We start from the raw sequence: 25,027 nt of genomic DNA, 5'->3' as shown, positions 1-25,027 counted from the left end.
AGTTCAAAAAGAACTGCGACATCTGCTGTCCGAGTTCGGGTCAGTTTGTGAAAATGGTCCAATCCGGTTTGAACAGACAGTTATTGTCGACGAATAGAAAGCCTCGGCTGTGTGGTGGACTGTTGGTGCATCCAATGGCCGGGCTGGTAGTAATAGTCTGTCCGTAGTGCGGTGGTGAACACACTGGATGGCACAGGACAGCGTTACATGGGGGACGCAGGCGACAGCGGCTGGTACCACCGCTCCTACACCCCGGGGGGACAAATCCGCAGAGAAATCTCTAGGGCTTTACGACGGTCCGCTTTTGGGAATTGACTTGATGAAATAAACAAGCCGAGCATGAACACGTCGCATTTGAGGTAACCAGAGGATTTGAACACTGGGAGATATCCACACACAGAGGGAGAGAGGGCCATGCACAGACACTCCGCCGCTTTGTAATCACCGTCGTCGTGTGTGTATGTGTGTGTGTTTTCAGTGTCTCCTTCTCTGAGCATGGACTGACCAAATCCCTCTCTGGATGATTTGATGGGGCTGCTCAGAGTCATGATGCCGCCCAAGTTGCAGCTTCTGGCGCTGCTGGCGTTCGCAGTGGCCATGTTCTTCCTGGAGAACCAGATCCAGAAGCTGGAGGAGTCCCGGGGAAAGCTCGGTAAGTTTAAGGGGCTGCAGCCCGATCCCATCTCCGTCACAGCACTCCAGGATCACGACAGGCTGTGCGTGAGGTCTCTCCCTCTTGGGTCAATGTAAATCTGAGCATCACCATTGTTGTGTATTTGGGTCAATAAGAGGCAGTGTGCTGAGAGAGCTGCACTTCGTCCACCACACACGCTTCATCATATGGTTCAGACAATGGCACACAGTCATGGCATGTTACAGGATTTGGGAACTGTCCTCCTGAACTTTGCGTGGCTGTGAGACCAACACGTTGAACTATTCCAAGTATTTGTTTAAAATTACAGCTGGTGTCAACCTGTCATCCTAATCTGTGCAGCGCAGTGTGAGAATGACGAGGTGCTGCTGTCCTCAGCCTGTTGGCCTGTGACACAGTGAGCGTGTGTGTGTTTGCATACTTTAGGGCTTCATTGTTGATTAATCTAACTAGTTATTTGCTGGATTCAGTGATTAATCGTTTGCTCCATGCAATGTCAGAAAGTATTGGAAATTGCCTGATTATCCCGTTGAGGGCCACAAGCTGAAACACGTTGGTGTGACAGCAAAGTGGTTCTTAGTACTGCACGTGTTTCTGGAGTTTTGACCTCTTCAGATTTTTTGCCTTCTCCGTGCACCTTTAGAAGTAGCTGAAGTTGTCCCTACTCTCCATCACAGTTTCCCAAAGTGATGTCTTTGGCTTTGTTGGTTTTGTACATCCAGCAGTTCAAAACCACAACGATATTCAGTTAACAATGATTAAAAAAAAAAAAAGAAAACCAAATCATCACATCTGAGAAGCTGGAAGTGGAGGATGTCTGGCATTTTTGCTTGAAGAATAATTGGATAGCCTTGACTGATGATCAAAATAGTTGCCAATTAAGGTTCAATTCTAGTATATGTGCTTGCAATTGAGATGAGAAACCAACAGATAACTTGGAAATATAGGATATTTATTAATCAATATTGGAGCAGCAGACTGATGGTTCTGGAGTTGGTGGTGGGTGATAATATACAATATATTGCAGTGCTCTTAGAACTAACAGGAAATGTCTTTGTGCTCAAAGTAAGTTTTAGTAATACTCTGCATGCATGGGGACGCCACTCTGCTGCAAATCCTCTCCTGCCCCTTTCCCAAACTCTTCTCCTCTGATTGAAACGTGGCCGGCGCAGTGTTGAAATCTCATTGCGAGCTCCCATCAGGGGCTCCGTCCCAATAAAGATCTGGGACATTGCAGGATTATCTCTCTGGTGCCTCCACTGTGGGGATTTTTTTTTGTAAGAAGCAGAGCGGTGCAGACAACCTGAGGGTGCAGCCAGCGTACCTCAGGGGTTCACACACACACACACACACACACACACACACACACACACACACACACACACACACACACACCCACCACCTTGTATCATTTGATGAGAGTGGGAGCCTGGCGGCAGACATTTTGACGTATTATAGCAGGAAAAGCACAGGTGTAATTAATAATATTAACAATGGCTGCAGTGAATCCTGTTTAGGTGAGGCAGCTCCAGAGTCCTGGTGTTGTGCATGCTGGTTCATTCAGATGGCTTCCAGGGACACTTAATGGAGCAGAGAGATCATTAATGTGATGAGTAACACCTGCGCCTTTCCTGCTATGACAAGTGAAAATGGCTGGTGTGAAAAAGGTCTATTACATTGTAACTACTACATATTTTAAAGGCCCTGCACAGCCACACAGGTGTCACTCTGGATGATTAGACCTGTGCTCAGGGTGAAGTTGGGTGCATCTATCCTGGGAAATATGAGGTCACCAAACTCTGTGTATTTATAAGAATAATGAAGGTGCAACAAAGCTAACAGGTGAGTCAGGGAGCTGTCAATCACACACAGCCTGTACAGACCCACACAGTTATGAGAAGAGGTCTAATCATAAACTGTATAGTGGATGTAGCCACTGTGACGTCACCCATTGGTTTGTGGACCACCGGTTTGAAAGCAGAGTTTGGCATTTTGGCCGTCGCCATCTTGTTTTTTTTGGGGGGGGGGTTGGGTTTTTTTCAGAAGTGACCATATTTGGACAAGAGGATGGAGGTGTGTGAGAGTTCTTAGACGAAAACAAGACTCACAACAAGTTCACGGCTATTTAAATGTACCCAGTGCCATGGATATGCATTGCTGTGCCTCTATCCTGATTGAGGTTGCCGTGGTAGGGACGTGTCAATCACAAGGTAGCCCCGCCGTAAAGCACAATTTGCTTTATCATCTATTTTACTCTGAATGGGACCATAATAAACACAAAAACAAAATGAACCCATCATACTGTATTGAAGAAGACTTGAAACTCGCCATTGAGACCATAAACCCATCAGAAAAATGTTTACTGAGGTAATAAATCAAGTGAGAAGTAGGGTAATTTTCTCATAGACGTCTATACAATTGGACTTCTTTTTGCATTCTGTGAAGTCGCCCCCTGCTGGCCAGCAGAAAGAATGCAGGTTAAGGCTCTTATTTCACTTTTCAGAGCCTGAGGCTACGTTCACTTCTTTTATACAGTCTGTGGGTCTAATTGGTCAAAATAAGTCAAAACGTGTCGCCTTGGCTTCTAGGAAATTGTGATGGCAAATTTTCACTATTTTCTGATGTATTGTGGAGCAAATGACTAATCAATGAATCGACTAGTTTCAGCCCTAAGCGTTTTTGCTTGATAGATTAGTTAATTGAGTAATCGATTATCAGGTTTGTTGGTATTTTCATGTCTATTGACTAATCGATTAATCAACCAACAACGTTTCAACACCAGTTAGGGCCTCGTGGTTGATGTCATGCCACTTTTACCAGGATTAGAGCTGAATATGATTGTCAGAAAATGTATCTGCAACTATTTTTTTCAAGCAAAAATGACCACAGTTCACTTGTTTCGAGCTTCTCAAAGCTCTCAAATTTTCTGCTTCTCTTTGTTTTCCATGTTAGTTAATTGATTATGTTTTGGATGATTTGGGAAATCAATTTTTCACTATCGTCTGACATTTTGTAGACCAACAACAAATGAATCAGTTATGCAAGTAATCGTTAGAAGTTTAAAACCAACCCTGGGGCTTACAGGTAGGCGAGTAATGGACTTTGTCAGATGAGTGAAAGACGAGGCTGTGTTGGGACATTTCCAGGCCAGATTGTGAATAAAATAGTTCAGTCATGTTAATTGAATAAAGTATCCCAGCTGAGTTTCCACATGTTGGAACAATCAGGCGTCCTGGGGAGATAGATGGCTATATTGGCTTGTGACATGGTTTACTGCTGCTGTAAAGGGCTATACTTTACACCCAGTGAGAATCCAAACTCTTCTGGGCTGCGCACACACACACACACACACACACACACACACACACACACACACACACACACACACACACACACACACACTCTCCCGATGCTGAAAGAGAACCTGAGAGGCCTTTCCCCCGACTGTCCACCACCACGAGAATCTGTTGACTTGGCAAAAAGCGCTCTGATGGATGACTGGACTGAGCAGACGTCTGTGTACTGGAGCTCTGAATTATGTGCTGCATAGCCAAATAGTTGTGACTGAGGCTTTCACAGGCACGACGCTGACAGACAGCCACAGGGCCGGTCACATTACCAGGTACGCCTGCTGCAGGTCCATCTGTGCAACAATAAAAACCAGCATAACAACCGTAACACGGACAGGTGGTGTCCAAACCCAAATCAGATCTCCATGAATGACTGTTACGTGATAAATACAGACAAAAAAAGAAGAAGCTCTATGTGTCACCTTCCTGTATCATGTTTTCACATGTTCACAATTAACTTCATGCGGGTTGGAATGACCGGAGCCCTCTCCTCGCAGCGTGGGCTCCTATTGCCTGACACACAGTTGAATCATTTCCCCCATTACACACCTCCCGTAGCGCAGACAAGCTGTGATTTGCTTCCAAGCTAATCGTCGTCCCAAGGTTTCGCTGAGAAGTCTCCTGCATTACAATCACGCCGCGATGCAGCTGTGTGTCCTGCTGTGGGCCTAATCCATTATTCTGACAGTATTTCTCTCCGGCTGCTCACCGGCACTGCTGCCGGCTGGGTCAACAGTAACACAGGCTGACTGTGCAGGGATGGATGGATGGAAATAAAGTCTCTTTAATAAAGAGCCACGGACAGGGATTCAAGGCCACTTTCCCTGTCAGGGTTGCCAGTAACGCCCTCTCAGTTCAGGCAATTTCACTCGCTCACCTTGAAGAATTTCGCACTATTATTCTGAAGTCTGAGACTGACGTTCCTGAGTGATGTTTCATTTACGTCGGACAGGAGACGAGTGCTTGAATTGAATTAGATGTTTTCACCAGAAAATTTGATCAGGGAAGTCAACCCAGATGAACTGTCCCAAGTACGCAGCTTCTGAAAATAATTGTCATGTCAAGGAAAAGTATAAATTTTCTGGTTAGATAATTTGTACTTGCCAAAAAAGATGAAAACCTTAATGCAGGGGATCATGTGACTTTTCTTGTGAAATGTATTCAAATAATAATAATTTCCTTTTTTTAATCTTTTGTATGTGCAGATCAATTTACGTGCAGCTGACACTTGGCAATCACTTTCATTCGTGGCTCTGAAACTACATCTTTTTATGATTCCTGTCTGTTCATTACACAGTTGAGTGCATCATTATGTGTGTAATCTGTCCTCGCCACCTGCTTTTATAGATTCAAGCCATATTTCCTCAGGGAGAATATTCATAAATACCAAGAAACCTCAGTTTTCATTCCAGGAAACACGGCTTTTTAGCAGCTTTTCAACCATTTTATGATGCAAAATGAAAAATCAGTCGGTAACAGAGCTTGTAGCCTCAGGTGGGAGGTTAATTCTAGAGGTCACCTTATGGTATATTGAGAGCTGCGTGAATAGAAACGTTGCTTATAAAACTGTCACCTCATGGCCCTTGTAACTGGAGCAATGACCTCTTCACCTCTGCGCCCTGCAGGCCATGTGAGGGCTGGACAGATATTCAGAGACTTTTTTTCCCCCCTTGGCATCATCGCCTTTTTATCTGCCGGCCGTTATTCAGCCTGATTAAAGGAATTCGATTTCCATCTGTTGCGTGTTGATATTTAGCTCCAGACAGAAGCGGCTCTGTGGCGAGCTGTGAGAGAGAGAAGAGAGATGCTGTTGAATGCAGAAGGACGGGGATGCATGCACTCATTGTCAAAGTGTTTGCAGAGCTGACGCAAGACTTTTAAGCATTCGTTTGTCGCCGCCGGCCTTGGGTTTGAATTTGACTTTGATTGTCATGCCAGGCACTCACAGCCTCCAGCCCACCCTCGCGCTCCGCCGCCGAGGGACCTGGAGATCTGGTCAGGAATTTGCTCTTGAAAGGACATTGGTCAGGCATCGGCAGTCTGTCCTCATGCGCATGCAGCATGGGCTTTGATTGGACGACTTTATACCTTCGAGCTACCCCCGCTGCACATCATTCACTCTGTCACTGACCCTGAGCTGCATTATGTTTGAAATGTAACTTTATTGACGAGTGTCTACCTAGTTCCTTCCGCACCAACGTATTTGTCAAGTGTGTGTCAACTGGTTTCTGTGACTCACTCAAAGGGCTGCAACACCAAACGGTGGCTTCCTTTTTGAAGCTAATTGATGACACGTCGGGCGCACTCAACTCGACTGAGCCCCTGCGTCTTTTCGACAACCAAGGTACAAACCTCACCCTCCTAAATGTGTAACTTCCAGCATTTCTTCCTCTTGTTGTTCCCTTACACCTCCTGTGGACACGGCACTCAGATTCCCTTTGAACTCTCCCTGACACCCCTCATCTCTGTTTTTAGCTTCTCTGAGGGGTATGAAGGGTGCATGAGTCATTTGCTTTCACTCTGCACGTTGGCATCTGCTACCCTAAGCAGCCAGTAGTGTCTATCGCCTGGACCTGCCTGCTCAGTCACTCTCTGAAACATGCCATTTAAGTGGCTAATGGAGGGGAGCCCACAGTGGAGATGGGCGTAGGTGTCGGGGATGGATTTGTTGTGGAAGGTGGGGAGGAAAAGTGCTAATGGTCATACTGGGCTTCTGCTGTATTGTTAGAAGCAGGCTTTGATTAGGGTCGAGGATTTATGGCCCCTGCCGCACTTTGTCAGACAGGGAATGTGTTCCTGCAAAGTGGCGCGCTGTTGCTGCTGTAGCAGGATGACAGACAGGCTAATCGGGGTGTTATGGACGGTTTCACACCCTGGATGTAATTGGAGGCCGTTCTAGAAGAACACCCCGCTCCGATACCACCCATCACTCCCCTCAGCTGGCCTCTCCCCAATACCCCCCCCCCCCCAACTCCTCACACAGACACACTTTCTCCTCCTCGCTGTCTCCCACTCCGTCTTCATTTCTTCCCGTGTCACTGTTGGGCAGAGGTGTCGGTTCACTCAACTCAAAGAAACAGGGCTTCAAACATCACGTGGTGCCAAAACCCTGCAGGCCAGATTCTACTCACTGAACTCGTGAGGTGTTCTGACGGCTGTGAGATATTATTTAGTTGAAGTGATAAATCAGACGTGGGTCAGCAAACGGTCCTGCAGAGACACTCAAGAGTGAACATCGATCCTGAGTGCTGTGCTGATGTGATTTTTTTTTTCTTCTTCCTTTTTTATATGTGGAAAGAAATCACTCTCCACACTCTATTTTAATGATGATAAAAGCTACAGGATCACATTTAGACTCTCTGGGGCTCACACCTTGCCATACCTAGTTAAAGCCCGTGGGTCTCTGACACATGATGGAGCCTGTGGTTGTAAACACGTGACAGCAGGTGTCAGTTTCCTCTCCTCTCCTCTGCAGACTTAGCAGGGTTTCTTTTTCTTTTCGACATCGTTCAGCTCCTCCTCTGACGGGGGAAACGGCAAGCAGCTAATAAACCTCCGTCACAATAATAACTTACAATGACAGCACTCTCATGCAGCTCCTTCTGGATCAATAGTTGTAAACAACTTCTTTATTTGCGTGCCGAGTCTCCTTTTGTGATATTCAAATCCCTCTTGTGTTTTACTAACCCCATTGGATGAGCGCCTGAAAGGATAATATCTGCCGCTGGCTTCGGAAATGAGGAGGAGGAAGTGTGAAGGGAGGAGGGGGGGGGGGGGGGGGGTGAAATGAAAGAGATGATTTAATTTTCATTGCGACACAGAAATATTTAAAGCCCCGGCGTGTGAAAATCATAAGCCCCTACAAAAAAAAGGAATGAAGAAAGCACGCCTGCAGCATTTTTACAACCAATTTCATCAGAACAGGGAGGGATGAAGGAGGAAGGAAGGTGGCCGAGCGGCGCTGCCCTTCTTCTTCCTCAGCCCCTGGTTCAACTTTGCCCCTGTTGGCTTACAGCTGCCTTTATCTGGTTTTCCTGTAATATGTCTAACACCAGGTGTCCTCAGGGACAAACCGTTAAGATGGTGCTACTACACAGTTTCCACTCCTCTGCTTGTTAGACTTCTCCACCTCTTTTCTCTCCGTCTGTGCCTCCCTCTTCTGTCCTTCTTTTCTTTCTGTTGTCTCGTTGCATGCCTGCCTTTCCTTCTCCTCAGTGTGCCGAATGGTGTGAGCAGCATCGCCAAATTGCCTGAAATTCAACTTGAACTTCATTAGACAGAATACAAATAAGTACACGGCAAACAGCTGTGGTGTGTGTGTGTGTGTGCAGCACCCTATTAATGAAGTATCTGCGTTGCTGAATATTCAGCTCCCGCACTCACACCGTCCCCTGCTGAGTGAGGATCAGTAGATTTATGTGCGCCTGCTTCTCTTTTTCCGTGCTGTTGAAGTTTTTTTTCAAACACATCGCATCTGCTCAGTCAGTAACACTACACACAAGGTTGATTAAGCGTTTTTTTTATTAGAGTACTGTCTGTATCCTCTGACTAATATTAATGACACACCATTCCAATACGCTGGATTAGTATTACCTCTCATCCTGACCTTATTAAACAGACTGGGTATCGGCCAGATATGATTGATTGAACAATAAATACTGTCTCTTTGTCGCTTAAAAGATTGTGAATGCAGTTTTATAAACCTTCTAGAACAACATAATTAAAATACGCTTAAGCATCAAAATAATGTTGCTGCATTCATGTCTCTACTTATTAGGGTTGCAACTAACAATTATTTTCATGATTGATTAGTCCGCCAATTACTTTTCAGATTAGTCCATCAATCATTTGGGCCATTGCATGTCAGAAAACAGTGAAAATGCCTACCACAATTTCCAAGAGCCCATGGTAATGTCTTCACATTGCTTGATTATTCAATTTACAGTGTTTGTCTGCCATATATTTACCTATATTTATATTAATAAAAAAAGTGCACATTCTCACCTTTAAATCAGAATATAAATTAATGATTATTTTTCAGGTAGGGCCGCCTCCATGCGGCCTTCAAACCTGTGCAAGCCTGGCGAGTACATTGGATTGTTCATCAGATTTTTTTTTTCATTTTCAAACTTGTCTTCAGCCCCAGATGCCACTGACTCAAGTGACATCACTGCCTTCACGGCCTCCAGACGTCAGAATGATAAAGAGCAATAGTGTGAATGCTGCTGAATCAGCGTTCAACAGACTGAGGTGGCACACAGGCAAACCTGCAGAGATGAGTTGAGGAGTTGAACTGGTCTCGTCGCAGAGATGTTCTGTGCAGAGACTCTGTGGCACGTTTCTGTGTGGGACAGATTCTCTGCGGCGTTCACCTGTCCCTCCCACTCATCATTAAGCCTATGAATAGCTGTTGTCGGCTCTGTCTAATAGAGTGCGGAGTTTTCCCTGGACTCCTATACATGCATTATTAATTATCTGTTACAGGGCCGAGAGACAGAGAGGCGAAGGGAACATCAGATATCTGGGTTGTAGCTTGCAACCAGATCTGCGCTGTTATGCAAACATTGTTTGTTGTTATATTAGGATATGAGCGCTCTGAGCAAAACTGAGAGTTGTGTTTCAGCGCGAATCCGTGTGCATTCAGCTACTGTAATTTGTGCATTTCATGTTTCTCCCACTTTCCGCTCCCCCGGATTGGACTGCAGTGTTTGTGAGGCTGTGGCTGAAACATTTAGCAGTGACACAGACCTTCCTGTTGTGGTTTCTGCTCCTCTAACAAAGACATGAAATAGCTCTTCTCTTGACGAGACTTACCCAAATATCTTCTTCTTCCTTTTTCAAGCGCAAATGCCTCCGAACACGTTGGCTAATTCCCAGTGCTTAGTCATTGACAATCTGTGCCAAGATGAGGTCTGTTCCAATCAAGCCCCCCCACCCCCCCAACACACAGACACACACACACAAAAACACACAACCTGTCAGACCTGCTTTTACTTAACAAGGCAGGGGAATGATGGGATCTGCCATCTGTGTAAATTGCTCCATAATCTCATCCGACTGGTTGTTTCTGGTGAAGCAGACAGCACATGGCCCTCTTTACTCTTTCTGTTTCCCCAGACATTATTGGCTCACCTGTCAGACAGCACTATGGGCTTCGATTGCACAAAAGACATATTAGGGGAGAAAGTGGCAGGTTGAACCATGATGATAATCATCTCCATCTATCCCGCATTGTTATCATTAGTGTAGAGACATGGCTTGCATTTAGACCAGGAATTATAAATGGGCCACATGTGGATGGAGCTTAGTTAGTGTAGTTTAGTCGAACAGCTTGTTTTTCATTTACAGTTCATGAACTCGACAGAGCAAAAAAACACCCCATCCTCAGCTGAGGCCAGGACTTTTTTAGTCTGTTCTCCCAAAAAAGTCAATTTCTGAAGTTTCTAGTGTCAACATCTTCCTCCTCATTGACACTCAATGGAGTTATTATGGTCTCAAGACCCATACCCCAAACCACTTAACCACTTTAAACTGTCTGCACAGTGTTGTCTGGCAGCGCTGACAAGGGCGAGTTTTGTCTCTGCTCCATATCCGAGGAATGCTTTGTCGGCATTCTCTGACAAAAACGTGCTTGTGTTCAACATGCCACTTCGCTGGGAGAGGAAGACATGTCCAAGCTTTTCAGGATACACGACCTTTACGTGGATTGTTTGTGCTGAAGTAAACTCCAGGGTCCAGCAGCTGCAGCCTCGTCTCTCCGGAGGCGTGCCCCTTCGTGCACCTGGAATTGAGGGTGGAATCCGGCTCATGACCTTAACAGCCCCCCCCCCACCCCTCCTGTATTTTCCTCACCTTTCCTGCTCCCGTCTGCACCTTCTAGTAAAAGCAGAACTGCCGTGAAAGTCATAACAATGAAAAACGCTTATATTTATGGAGCAGCGGAGTCCAGGACAGGAAATATCACGTCACTGTGAAGCTTCTTATTTACGAGAATCTGCAACGTAGCCAGACATTTTATTTCCACTGCTTCACCTCACTGGATGCATCTGTTGATTTGAATTTTAATAGTGGAGCCTTTCTGTTGCTTATATTGCGATCTGACGTTGATACACTGTACAGCACCGTTTCTAGCATTCCCAATCAGAGTCTCCTCCTTTTCTGATAAATCCAGAGGACAGAAGAAATAGAAACTCCCCAGATATTCATGCATTGCTGCCTGTCATTCATTTAGTGACTCTCAAGGCTGGATTGTCCAACTGTGCTTATTCCTGAATAAATCTTTTTGTTTTAAGTAGTATTAATTGATCATTTGGCCACTTGGGGCAACTGAATAAGCTGTAAACACGTCTTTACAGCTTGGAGGCGACAGGCTACATACACAGTGCACAGAGGACCAGAGGTGGGGGGTCCCCGGGCCCTCCTAACAGGTTGATCTGGCCCTGCCCTGGCTGTTATAAACTGTGATCAGATTGTCTGACTCACATTTTTGTCAGTCTCCATCTAACCCGGTCTTTTTGTCGACCCCCCCCCCACCACCACCACCACCTCTCCTCTCTCCCCCAGCTGTACTGCGGAGGACAGACCAGTGAATGAGACCCTTCATTGAGCGTCAATGTCACACTTGTGTGTCAAAGCCAATGTGTGTGTGTTGGAGGGGGGGGCTCCGCTTCAGCAAAAAGCCCACCTAAACAATCGCACTTTCCGTCTTCTCTTTCTCTACAACAAGTGTTAACGTGAAAATCAGTGTCTAGTTAAAAAGTTGAAAGGTTTTATGTTTCCGTGTGCGCTGATGTGTATGTCTCTGTTCCTGCTGTCATACTGAGCTTGTTTGAAAGCTCTGAAGGCGTTTTTTGAATGTACCGAACACCTTCACAATCACATAATGAAAGCGCTCTCCTTTTTTTTTTCCCAACTCTCTGCAGCTGCCAGCAGCGTTGAAAAGCTGCACAACAGAACTCTCTCACACCATGTTTCATATCCCCTGTCATAACTTAAATAACAATGGTAAATGCAGGTTCAGCTCGATTGAGTCGGGCCTGAATCTCCCCGTCAGCTCCGACTTCATTCTTGTTTCCTCTGATAATCCACTCTCTGCTTAGAATAATTAGAAATTCAGAAGTGTTTATTCAAATGTTTGTAAGCGCTGCAGTGGTGACATAACTGTCCCCCCCCCTAAACCTGGCACTGTGAAACACCAGCCTGCATCCAAGTCTATACAGAAGGACGAGGGTGAAACAGCAGCAGCAGACTAACTCGATTTTTATACAGCAGCAACCTAGATCTCCTCCCTGTCATCCTTCATTGATTTTGCAATCCAGTGGCATCCAAGCAGAACCATACAAGCCGTACACCTCAGTCTGCCGCTGAAAGCCAATCTCTATTACCCACCTAGCCCAAGGCTTCGGTTCGAGGGGCTAACCCTCAGGGAAGCAGACAGAGGGAGAGAGCTCCGACTGGCGGATTGGAGCGATGATGGATTTATGAGCTGCTTGGAGAAAGGATCATCTCCACTCCCCCACTTTTATTATCCCATCAGATCTGACGGGATAGCAATAATACACGGCGGCCCGTCACATTTTGCAGATCTGGCGGCGAATATGAACGATGATTTCGAATGCTTGCGTCTAATCAGCCGCGAAATTGCTTCAGTAAATATGTTCAGCCACCAGCGCTCCGTCTTCCTCCTGTCTCTCACTTTGAATGAAACTCAGAGTAATAGGCTTGTAGTTGTCACAATGTTTAAGACCCGTGTTGGCTTCACGGTTCATAATTAGCTTTTAATGCACAGAGACGGCTTGAGGGGAGGAAACTGACGGAAATGTGGAATGAAAGGGGGCCTGCTGTGTGGCCATAGTAATTCATGCTTTTGTTCTCTAATTAAATGACCTCAGAAGGGAGCGCTAAGCTTAAGTTTGTGTGTGTGTGTGTGTGTGTGGGGCGCCCTCTGATATAGAGGGCTGTGCCAAGTGTATTCACTGGCAATGAATAGGGCGTCTACTACAAAGCCTAAGAAGCCCTCTCCATGCCCGCTTCGCCTCCTTGTTGGTTGTTGGAAACTTGCCACAAAACACCATGTCTTTAACAAGTGGTTTCTGGGCCCCTTCGCATAGTTCAGGACGTTGTAGTTAGGGACGCAGTCGCCCCTGATCTTTTCTCACTCTCCCTCCACCTCCTCTGTAAGAAAACTAGAGAGACTGGCAGCCTTCCTTGCAAGCTTGAGCTACACAAAAGCTTAGATGTGTGTGTTTCTGCCATAGCAAAGCTAAAAGAAAGCTTACATGATGATGCATGTTTGGCCCTGAAGATGTCAGCAGTTCAGGAACATCTTAAATCTGTAGCAACAGAGTTTAAGGTCGTCAAGTCACTTCATTAAAACATATTTTCTGTTGCTAGCTTTTGTCTTATTTGTCCATTTTCTTTATCAGATCTGGGTCTGGGGTATGGAGTTTAACTTGTGGTGCTGACAGCATCAAAACAATACATTTAAAATACTCAGCAGCAAGATCTCCGTCAGAAACTCTGGATAATCCACAGACCTCGCTGTCAACACTTTTCACTGTGAGTATTTCTTCAATGGAAACTAGTTCCAGTGAAAACTGTTGACACTGAGGTCTGTGGATTATCAAGTGTAACAGGGTCTCTGAAAAAACACATTGCTGTTGTTGTTGGGCTTTTTTAATGTGTTGCTCACAGCAGTGATTCCATTCACTGTCATTGTGCTGTGGGGGAGGAAGTAGTAGTGTTCTCATTAAACACTAAATATTCATGACAATCAAAGATAAATCTGCATTAACTGATAGTTATTTATTTATTTGGTCACTTGGGGGCACTGCAACACGTTCTACGTACATATCATCACCTTTTAAGTCCATGTGGCTAAGGTGTGTGCAAACCGTTGCCTGTTTCTGTGTTTCTGGCCACCTGGTGAATGTCAATCCATTGTTCATCAGCCTTTTTCCTGCTGAAACCAGTGAGAATAGCACAGATAAAAACACAAATACATGTGCCGTAAGCACAACTGTTCTAACTTTGGCAGAAAACGTTTTCAGGGCTTCTCAGACACCTGGTACTACGTATCAGACTAAAGGCACCTAATAATTATGGCTTGCATTGTCACGGGTTGCACTCTGACTCTATCTCTCGAATGTCACGGTCTCTCTCTGTCTCCCTTCACTGTATACCATCATAAAAATAATCCTAAAAGGACATTTGAGCCCAGGCGATAAAGTTCCAACATAGCAACTGTTATTGCTGTTGTTGTTGGCTAATGCGTGCTTTGGATGGACGCGTGAATGAATGTCTCCATTACAGTTATTCTGCATGCTGACAGCCCTCAGCCATTACAACCACCTGGCACGTCTCTGCGCCATCGGCCTGAGGAGCACCAGTTGAGAGCTCGCGGCTGCGGCTCCATCCGTAACCAGATCCAGCTTTGATGAGTGGAACATTAACAGCTGCTCAGGAGGGTGTAAGAGAGGGGGCAGTGAGAGTATTTCTCTCTCTCTCTCTCTCTCTGTGTGTGTGTGTGTGTGTGTGTGTGTGTGTGTGTGTGTGTGTGTGTGTGTGTGTGTGTGTGTGTGTGTGTGTGTGTGTGTGTGTGTGTGTGTGTGTGTGTGTGTGTGTGTGTGTGTGTGTGTGTGTGTCTGTGTGTCTGTGTCTGTCTGTGTGTGTGCCCACGTGCGTTTGCACAGAAGAAGGAGAGGGCAGCGGAGTCACAGATGACATCTTAATTGGCCTCCGGTGCCAGATGCCAGCCCCTAAAGCCGGCCAGGCCAGTCCAGGCTGTAACAGTGTCTCTGCAGCCAGGCAGGGCTTTAGGCAGGCTTTAGGAGCCTCCTGGCTCCACTGAGTGCTCCCACGGGTATTAGGTGCTCTCCAGTGTTGTGCTGCCTCCCCTCCTCACACACACACACACACACACACACACACACACACACACACACCCTTCTTCTTCTCGCTCCATCCTTCCTGTGGAGCACTCTGAGGTATTGTCAACACCAGTCAATCTGAGGCGATTTCAGACGAAAAAAAGCCAGAGGGCAAGAAAGGCCTGGGTTTCTTTGTGTTGCATCTATTCACACTGAGGCACTGGGGTCTGGCTTTTCTGCAGCTTCATGCAGTGTTTGCATTGAGATACCACCCCACCTCCAACCTCTGCCCTCCTCATTAATAGTGTATTGCCGTCCTGTAAACGTCCAGTTAGCTATCAAGTAACTGTAGCCTTACCGTCTAACTACCAACCTCGAACCGTCAGCCTGTCACCTCTTGCTCTTCACCTCTTCACCTTTGTTACATGAAGCTTTTCTCAGAGGAGGGGAAAGAAACGAGGTTGGGTAAATCATTTCACCCAAAGATGTACTTGGCCATATGACAATACATTTATTTGATCTGAAACTGGAGCACACAGACTCTTCACTCTGCGGTTAAATAAGGAGGGTGAAAGTAAAGGTAGGCGACTGATATTAAAGTTGAATCTGATTAACTTACAAGAGAGAGGTGGCACCGCAGCGTGAAATAAGCTGCTCACAAGATGATTAACTAATCTTCCTGTTTGACATTATTCTTGATCCTTAGTGTGAAGCAGGGAAGGAGTTTTAGCTGTCTGCTCTCCAAAAGAGACCTTGTTCAAATGAAATGGAAATCCATTTTTAATGAAGTTACAGTTTAGTCTCTCACACAGCGGCATTACCTCTGACAAGAAGGGAATCGTATTTTTAAGGGGGTAATTCATGTTAAATGTATTTGGGTTTAAATTCAAGTATACATTTTTGGCAAAGATGTCAAGTATGCTTCAGCTGAGTGCTGTTTGAGCACAGATATGAGACGTGTTAAACATTGACCAGCGTGTAAACAAAGATATGGGGATGTGGGAGTTGGAGATGATCGTATTTTTGCTTGGAAAACCATTGTGACACAAGAGTTTAACTCCTTGTATTTTTATTTCTTGCTGTCTGTCTACACTCTACAGTATTTACAAGTATGTGATACTTACTGGCACTTTTTATAGAGAAGTTTTCTATTCAATTATTCAGCTCCACAGAGAGGTCAGAGGTCAGGTTCAGCTCCAGAGCAGCACTCCTGCTAATGGACATTTTTACTATCCTAAAAAAACACAAAAATCCTTACCTGTACTTACCTGTATACCTTGAACTCACCTATCTCTGACTTCCTGTTGTCCCTCCAGAACGAGCCATCGCCAGACACGAGGTACGGGAGATTGAGCAGCGGCACACGCAGGACGGCCTCCGGGAGCGGGACTCGTCGGCCTCGTCGCTGTCCGAGAGCGAAGACGACTTGGTCATCATCTACAACCGCGTGCCCAAGACGGCCAGCACCTCCTTCACCAACATCGCCTACGACCTGTGCGGGAAGAACCACTACCACGTCCTGCACATCAACACCACCAAGAACAACCCAGTCATGTCCATACAGGACCAGGTCAGAGCGACGGCTGACACCAAGTTTGACATGAATTCCCTCTTTGATTTGTAATGTAGAGGCCTGTTATTTAGATATTTCTACATTATTGTCGCTATTTGAGAATCTGTGTATTTCGTCCATTGTAATAATGATCATTATTGGGTTCAGGTGCGGTTTGTAAAGAACGTGACTGAGTGGAGGGAAATGAAGCCGGCTTTCTACCACGGACACGTCTCCTTCCTGGACTTCACCAAGTAAATATATTATCTTGCAATTGTCCTACCATGGCATCACTGTTTACACTTTCTTCACTCTGCAGCGGCTTTGTGCAGGTGACTCCACCTTGTGGTCATTTACAGCTTTTCACTTACACAGTGTAGTGTCATGATGTGACTGTAGCGTAAAGTAACATTGCTGATCCTCAACAAAAAAAAGCACATTGTTGAGCTCTTAAATCAGCTTAACTTGGTCTGTCTTTAAAATCAATCCTGGATTCAAATCCTGTTGAGGACTTCAATCCAGTTACTGTCATTTCTCTCAGGTTTGGGGTGAAGAGGAAGCCCATCTACATAAACGTGATCCGGGACCCCATTGAGAGGCTGGTGTCCTATTATTACTTTTTGCGTTTCGGGGATGACTACCGGCCCGGCTTGAGGCGCAGGAAACAAGGAGACAAGAAGGTTAAAATCCGTGAATACTGTCGTGAATACATTATTTTGTTTTAAAGGATAGGTTCACAATAAGTCTAGTCAGGTGCCCATATGAACATTTTCCTGAACGCACTTTAAATGTAAGTGATCTCTCAAGGTTACAGCATTTTTGGTACAAAATTCCCTCGTGTTTCCCTGGACAGTCCTTCTTCATGAGCTGTCTCATCTTAGCTTCAGATAAACTTTGGCATAAGCTGTTGCACTGAGCGAGGACTGAATTTTGTTCCCCTAACGCTTACTTTTAAATTGCGTTCAGAAAAGTCTGTAATCTTAATGGCAAGTATGAAGAGGAGGAACTGTTACAGCAAGCAAAACCTGTTTTTGTGTTCAGATGGGCACCTGACTATTGTTTTAAGACTATTGTCATAATTTGACATGTAAGTGTTTTCACTAAAAATGCTCCTGCATTGCGTTGGTGTTTCAGACGTTTGATGAATGTGTGTCAGCCGGTGGCTCAGACTGCGCCCCTGAGAAGCTCTGGCTCCAGATTCCCTTTTTCTGTGGTCACTACTCCGAATGCTGGTAAGTATTCAGACGCCTGACGTGTCAGACAACACAGAGTCTGAATTATAATCATTAGGTTCTCTTGTATTCTCGTACCGATATTTAGAATGACAGGATGAAAGCTTGATTTAGCTCATTTTTAGTTATGTTTTCGCTTTTCTACCTGTCATTTGTTCATAAGGCTGGTGATCTTTATTTTTCTTATTGTCAAAGCCTGATGTAGCTTATTCCTCTGTGTCATAGAGCACCATTGTAAATAAAAACTCATCAGTAAGCCACACTGTTGCACTTATTGACATGTTCCTTCATTACAATCAACATGGATGTTGTAGTTTATTTTGAATCAATCCCACATACACTATTCTGGTGCATTAAATACTCACTAGCGCACAAAATGTGTATTAATCCACAGTTGAAAAGTAGTCCCCAACAAATGCACTCTTTACTTCTGTTTTAGTAATGTTTGCTAAAAACTACAGTGCCCAGCTGTTTAGGGACATTATTTAACCTTTTTTTTAAACTTTATTTCCCAAACATTTTTAAGGTTAAGTCTTAATGATTTGGCGAGGGGTTTGGTATCACAGACAGGAAGGAATGTTGTTTAATATTGAGAGACAGACTAACTCATTGTTGTTTTTCTCTGTCAAGGGGATTTGTTGGACATTACATTATCCTTTGCACACCTCAGGCAGTTCAGATCATTCGCTGTATCAGTTTTGTTTCCTAATGCACCACATTAAACCTCACAGTCCTTTTTCTATCGGCTACATTCATATTCTCAAGGTCTCTGATGGCTCTCTCAGCCTTGATCCGGTCTCTCTACATGATGCTCCGTATCAATCTCTCTCTCTTTCTGTCCTCACTCATCCCTCTTACCTCCTTAATCTCTCCTTGACTCTGCCCTCCATCTTTTAACCATCCACCCTCCTCATGCAGGTTACTGGCTGAAGGTCTGAGTGTAGGATTTAGTTCGCTGGCAGTATATTAAAGTAGTGGAAAGCACCTTGGAAACATTAAATAAATAGTGAAGACAAAAAGGTGAAGTTGCTGCCAGTGCTCTAGTGCTCTGTTTAACGAGGCTTTGCCAAAACGTTACTTTATAGGATTAAACAATCTCCTTCCTCCCTTCTTATTTAATTTTCTTTCATTCCTTCCTGCTTCTCTCCTTCGTCCTCTGGTCCTCCTGTTGTCTCGACCGTCTCTGCACTCTGTTCACAACTCACATCTCACATAATCATTTTCGTCACCGTCTCCTATCTTTCAGCTCTCCTCAGCCGCTCTTCTGCCACTCTCTTCCTCCCCTCCATTTCTGCTCTTTCCAAGTGATGTGATGGTTTTAAATCCAGCAGAACTGTCACTCTTTCAGCAGAATACTGAGAAAACTAACCACGTACAATGACGTGATGTCTGTGCAGGAACGTGGGCAGCCAGTGGGCTCTGGAGCAGGCGAAATACAACCTGGTGAATGAATACATGCTGGTCGGAGTAACAGAAGAACTGGAGGACTTTGTCATGATGCTGGAGGCCGCGCTGCCACGCTTCTTCAAAGGAGCCACCGAGCTGTACAAAACAGGTGCCCTGTCTGCCTTTGTTTCCCTCACCAATATTATAATATCCTGAAAGGCAACTCAATGGCTCGCTCACATTCAACATTAACATAAAGTGTGTGTGTGTGTGTGTGTGTGTGTGTGTGTGTGTGTGTGTGTGTGTGTGTGTGTGTGTGTGTGTGTGTGTGTGTGTGTGTGTGTGTGTGTGTGTGTGTGTGTTGTGGTTGCATACTAGCAGTTTAAATTGGCCCTCCGAGAATTGAATTGTGATCAATATGCACTCATGCCTCTCGCTGATGTAGTTACAGATTAGTTACTATGAGTGCAGCCAGGATGAATGATGGAGAGCCAGAATTAAATCTGACAGTGATGTAAATGTGCTATGACTCGAGTTTGATGTTCATCATTTTTAGCAGCAGATAATCTTAAAGTACTCTAGTTAATCAGGTATTCATTGAATTAATTTGGAGACTTGAGTCTCTGTTTCAGAACTCATGCAGTCTCAGTTGTCACGTCTTTGCTGACTGGCAATCTCACTCGGAGTGTTAAGAGATGCCTTTGCCGTTTAATTTTGCAAAATTAAAGCTTGGCTGAAAGAGAAATACAGAACACATCAGACAGAATTGAAAGCTGTGCCGTATTTGCACAATAATTATTTGAGACATTTTGGGAAATACATTTCTTTGCTTTCTTGCTGAGAGTTAGATGAGGAGATCAAGCTAAATATGAAGCTTCAGCTAGCAGCTGGTTAGCTTAGCATAAAGACTGGAAACAGGGGGAAACGGCTAGCCTGGCTTTGTCCAAAGGTAACTCCACCTACCAGCACATCTAAAGCTCACTAATCAACACATTACATCTTGTTTATTTCATTTTGGACGAGGGTGTGTGTGTGAGATTATTTCTTTTCCTGGTGCAGAAACGTCTTGGTGTCTCTGCTGGTTGCCTGGTAACCTCGCAATGACGACAAGACCACTAGCTAACTAAATTGTCTAAAATAACCCCTTGTTAAATCACAAGTTGATGTTTTTACACTACACTTTAAACAAATGTTTCCAGTCTTTATGCTAACCTAAGCAAGCTAATTGGAACCTATTGGAGTGCTCTTGATCTTCTCATCTAACTCTCAGCAGGAAAGCGAATAAGCAAATTTCTAAAAATGCCAAACTATTGCATTAAGGATGTCATATTTACAGCAAGCTAATTTGTGAATTTATTTATTTTATTTCATGTGCATATTCTACACACATGCATATGGCTTTAAGCCTGAAACACTGACTATATTGAATATAATATCATTTGTGATTTTAAATAATTAAAAAACCTACTTTTCAGGGTTCATATTGTGAGTGAGGACAAGTTAAGTTGTGACATGTGGAGTTTGTTTTAGGTTGCCTATAAATAGTGCCAATTCATTTTTGAAATGCAGTAACAAAAAAGGAAACAACTACTTCAACAAAAATATAAAACTACTACTACAAAATAAAATTGATGTGTGTCTAATGCTGAATCACTGAGTTTTAATCCTCCTCTCTTCTCATCACAGGGAAGAAATCCCACCTGAGGAAGACCAGCGAGAAGAAGCCGCCCACAAAGGAGTCGATCGCCAAGCTGCAGCAGTCGGCCATCTGGAAGATGGAGAATGAGTTCTATGAGTTTGCATTGGAGCAGTTCCAGTTTGTCAGGGCGCACGCTGTCAGAGAAAAGGACGGGGAGCTCTACCTGCTGGCTCAAAACTTCTTCTATGAGAAAATCTACCCCAAAAACTAAAGAGACACGTGTTCATAGAAGAGTTTGGAGAGGACACTTGGTACCGGCTCAGATGCAGTCTGAGATGAAAAAGAGAAGGAAAGTGAGACGAATGGACTGCTGGTGACGGTGTGGCTGGTTTGTACGTGTGATTGAGAGCATAATGTGGAGCTGCAGAACAATCCGCCTCTGATGCAGTGATCAGACTGGTGGCGTCTCAGTTATTCACGTCTGTGCCAGCCAACTGGACGAGGAGCTCGCGTTTCGCCCCCCAGGCCTCCACTCCCCTTCACCTCCATTTCAAAGGTCGTCTGCGCGGACGGCCTCTCCCGGCACATGTCCGGAAACAGCCGGTCAGACCTCGACCCCTGAGTGGCTTCGCTCTTCTCCGATCCAGACGAAACATTTTCATCGGCTCTGTACTGTTTGGTTGTGTTTGGTTGTATTTTAACTCTTTGCTATGGTTGTCTTTTGTATGTGGTGAAACAACATCCCCATGCCTCACCACTACTACTAACTTAAAGAGATTTTAAGTGTAAGAAACTGACTACTGTGCTGTATTATTGGACTTGAATGAGAACTTTTGAGGTTTTTATGAAATAAATATCCTGTGACCATGGACTATTTACCGGGGCAAGTGCGTATGTTTTATACTGTACTTGATGTGTTTTGTTGGATGACTCATAAATGTGCAGCTTTGCCCAGAGGCTTTTCCTGTGTAATGAAGGAAGCATTTACACTTGATATTATTGAAGTGTGTAAGAACACTAAGGTGAAGATGCTGCTGATGTAAATATTTACAACTTTTTCAGTCCATTTCATTCACAAACAGATTTGCTACAGTATGAAGCCAACCCGTTTATACTGTTAAGACCCTTTTAAAGTTACAGTCTGTGCGTTTTATCAGTTTGTACATTTCTTTCACTTTCTGGTCTGCATTTTATTTTTGTCATGTTCTTTTCATTGTAGAACCAGTTAAACGTGGGTGTCCTCTAAAATGTTACTCTGCCGTTTTAAGGAATAGTCCCACATTTTGGGAAATACGTTTATTTTCTTTCTTGCCAAGAGTAAGACGATCGAAAATCGACACCACTCTAATATCAGTACCTTAAATACAAGGCTACAGCCAGTTAGCTTAGCATAAAGACTGTAGACTGGGAAATCTGTCACTCTCACATAACCCTTAACACCGCAAACTTGTTTTTTTCACTTCAGTTTTGTACGGATTAAACTAACAAGATACAGCATGTTAATTACTGAATTTTAGAGGTGCAGGTGGGTGAATTGTGTTACCTTCTGACAGAGCCAGGCTAGCTGTTTCCCCCCAGTCTTTATGCTATGCTAAGCTAAGCTAATCGGCTGCAGCATATATTTACTGAAGAGAGAGCGGTGTTGATCTCTTATTTCCCATAATGTCAATCTATTCCTTGAAATCTCTGCTGTTTTTCTTCACAGACATAAAAGGTGGTTGCGAGGTTGGTAATAACTTTGCTAATTTGCTTGTGTAGTTTTCATCTCTGGTTTCCTGGGAGGTTGGGTTTATAGCGGATTTAATGGCCTTTTATTGGCCGATTAAAGTGCTTGTCTGGGGGGCATACTGTAGTTTCACGGCTCAGTTTCTGTGTGCTTTCTCTACACCCAGCTCTCCTCGTGTTCCAGCTTTGTCAGGAGGAACATAAAAACAACATGGCTGTTTTCATCTTTTGATTGCCAAAACAAATATACAGACCATTTTTTTTTAAAAAAGACGGGAGACGCGTGTGTGGTCCTTAACTTTATACAAATGTTTGTGCATCATCAGATACAACAGAGCAGGGAGTGGTAAAGACAGATAAAGCTGCTTCTGTGAAAAATGAAAGCTGGATTATTTCAGAGCTGGTATCCTGCAGAGGGAGATAAAGAGCTGCCAGGTCTGCTGTGTGTGTGTGTGTGTGTGTGTGTGAGAGAGTGAGAGTGTGAGTGTGTGTGTGTTTATTATTTTCTCCTAGTGGATTTCTGCATTTGATATAGTGATTGCAGTGAGTTAAATATGTCTCTGCCATACAACTTAATTATATTTTACAGGTTATTATACAAGCACAGATGGCTGTCATACATATTGTGGCAGCGCTATCATGCTGCTGAAGAGTCACCAGGCCAGAGAAAGTTTATATGAGCCGATGCTGCCACTCAGTGTTACTCATCCCTGCTCTCAGATAATCCCTGGACAGTCATCAGCTATTGGACTCATCCCCATTAATCTCAGATTGTTTTCCAGTTACAGCTTCCTGGTTTTGGCCCTCTGACCCAGATAAACGTGGAGGGTGTCCACCTTTGGCGTCTCAGTTACTGGCTGTTTGACCAGGAGCATTTATCATCAGGTTTAGGACTCAGCGTTAACCCCTCGGATGCCTTTTATGAGGTTATAACAAGAAAAAATCAGAGGTTGCTGCTACGGAAAGCTGTGTCTAAAGTCCCCAAACTGCTCTTCTACAATTTGCTGGAGTTATTTGTTAGCTTATTAGTCTTTATCCAATATATCCCAGAGTGTTCTTTGTGAGTTTCAGATTTGATGCCTGTGATGATGCTGCTAATTACTTCTGATCCCTGAGGGTTTGGATGTCATGAACCAGCACAACTGACACCCACCTCATCTATATGTAAAAACCTCAACCGCATCTTTGATTCTTTTACAGTGGATCCAGCATACAAACCAGTAAAGTATTCAGCCTGTGGACACTTTTGTGTTGGGATGTTAGGGTTTAGATCAAGTCAAATTCAACCAATCCTCACATTTTTAAAGTGACCTACCAGTCAAAAACATGTTTTCTTTTTCTCACTTCACTTGGAGTCCCAGTGCAGAATGATGTATGTGCAGAGTGTGTACACATTCATCTGCCGGAGGGTGGAAAGTTTAACTCTTTTGATTTTGTAACATCACTACAAGTTATGGTCCAAAAGGCAACTTACACAAGTGTTATGTAGAAACTTCCAGCTCACATATGCTGAGAAAGGACTTTTCAGTGAAGTAGGAGACATATTTTGTCTGGTACTTAAAATAGATTATGAATTCTTCAATGAGGCAAAAGCAGAGTATTTTTCTATGTGTCTTAAAACATGTCTGGAGGGGATATTGAAGTATTTTTTCTTGCATTTTAGCCTTTATTGTGGGGCAATACCTAATACCTGCCTGCCCAATAAAACGTAGTCATTATCCCATTAATCAGAGCATTAATCATTATGTTTATTATGGGTAACAACAAGCCCACAGTTGTGTATAGTGTTCACTCAACTGTAAAACCAGAGCTGGAGAACAACACAGACATATATGTTTCTGATAACAATAGATATTAATTAACCTGCTGGTACAGAAACATCATATCATCTCCATTCTTTCCTCCCACACCAAACACTGCACCCACTAAGTGTAGTTTGTGGTTATCGCTGGCAGACCATATTGATCCTTATATAAAAGACAAAACCATCATGTCTTGTCTGAAGCACCTGTCCTCAGCAGGCTCTGGAGAGTGTCACCGTGGAGACAGACAGAAAGACTCGACCTTTCCAGGGATCTTGACAGGAGCACATAATTCATAAGTCTACCCAACAAGGCCTCTGCCATTTTTATTGTGTGGACAGTGCTCAGTTTATGAATGAGGGCCCAGCGTTGTTGTCTACACCAATAAATATCTGTGACACTCTGCCGTAAGCACAGAAGAGTGCCCAGTCTCTGAGACATATGGCTTGTGATGACTATGTCCCTGTGGGTTATGTAATGCAGCAGTAAGTCTTCTCACTGAGGTGTGACATGTCATGCACTGGCCCCAGTGGTGAAGAGTCCAGTGTTTGTCCTGTGGTTTCTTCATAGCAGCTGATCTATCTATCAGGCTTGGCAAAAGTAAACGCTGACTCTTATTCAGTACGTAGCTGCTTTTGTTGGCATTGCAGCTCTGTTTGTCAGCAGGTTTGTTCAGCATCCGCATGATCCAGTCAAAGTTACATCCACCTTGACTAACTACAATTATGCTGCCTACATGTTAATGCATCAATAATAACAATGAAATGAAATAATACAATATTTTATATATACATAGCATTTTGGAAGGAGCCATTATTTTA

General features: G+C 44.2%; 1 protein-coding gene across 1 annotated transcript; it reads left to right on the top strand.

Moving 5' to 3' along the window:
* Positions 1-225: 225 nt before the first annotated feature.
* Positions 226-22,647, top strand: hs2st1a (heparan sulfate 2-O-sulfotransferase 1a). The gene is made up of 8 exons (XM_070919135.1): positions 226-359; positions 479-652; positions 16,187-16,440; positions 16,591-16,676; positions 16,964-17,102; positions 17,557-17,654; positions 19,052-19,209; positions 20,727-22,647. The coding sequence occupies exons 2-8, from the start codon at positions 529-531 to the stop codon at positions 20,948-20,950; spliced, it is 1,083 nt and encodes a 360-aa protein (XP_070775236.1). The 5' UTR covers positions 226-359; positions 479-528; the 3' UTR covers positions 20,951-22,647.
* The last annotated feature ends 2,380 nt before the right edge of the window (positions 22,648-25,027 follow it).

The sequence above is a fragment of the Enoplosus armatus genome, chromosome 14 (assembly GCF_043641665.1).
Source record: "Enoplosus armatus isolate fEnoArm2 chromosome 14, fEnoArm2.hap1, whole genome shotgun sequence".
Classification (NCBI taxonomy): domain Eukaryota; kingdom Metazoa; phylum Chordata; class Actinopteri; order Centrarchiformes; family Enoplosidae; genus Enoplosus; species Enoplosus armatus.
Note: the sequence above shows the minus strand (reverse complement) of the source record. Positions and strands in the feature narration are given on the sequence as shown.

Bases quoted from the DNA above. Each gene is read 5' to 3' on its own strand.
- hs2st1a (XM_070919135.1), top strand. From the start codon at position 529: ATGGGGCTGCTCAGAGTCATGATGCCGCCCAAGTTGCAGCTTCTGGCG. The intron at 16,441-16,590 runs GTCAGAGCGACG...TATTGGGTTCAG, and splicing joins TCATGTCCATACAGGACCAG to GTGCGGTTTGTAAAGAACGT. The intron at 16,677-16,963 runs GTAAATATATTA...CATTTCTCTCAG, and splicing joins TCCTTCCTGGACTTCACCAA to GTTTGGGGTGAAGAGGAAGC.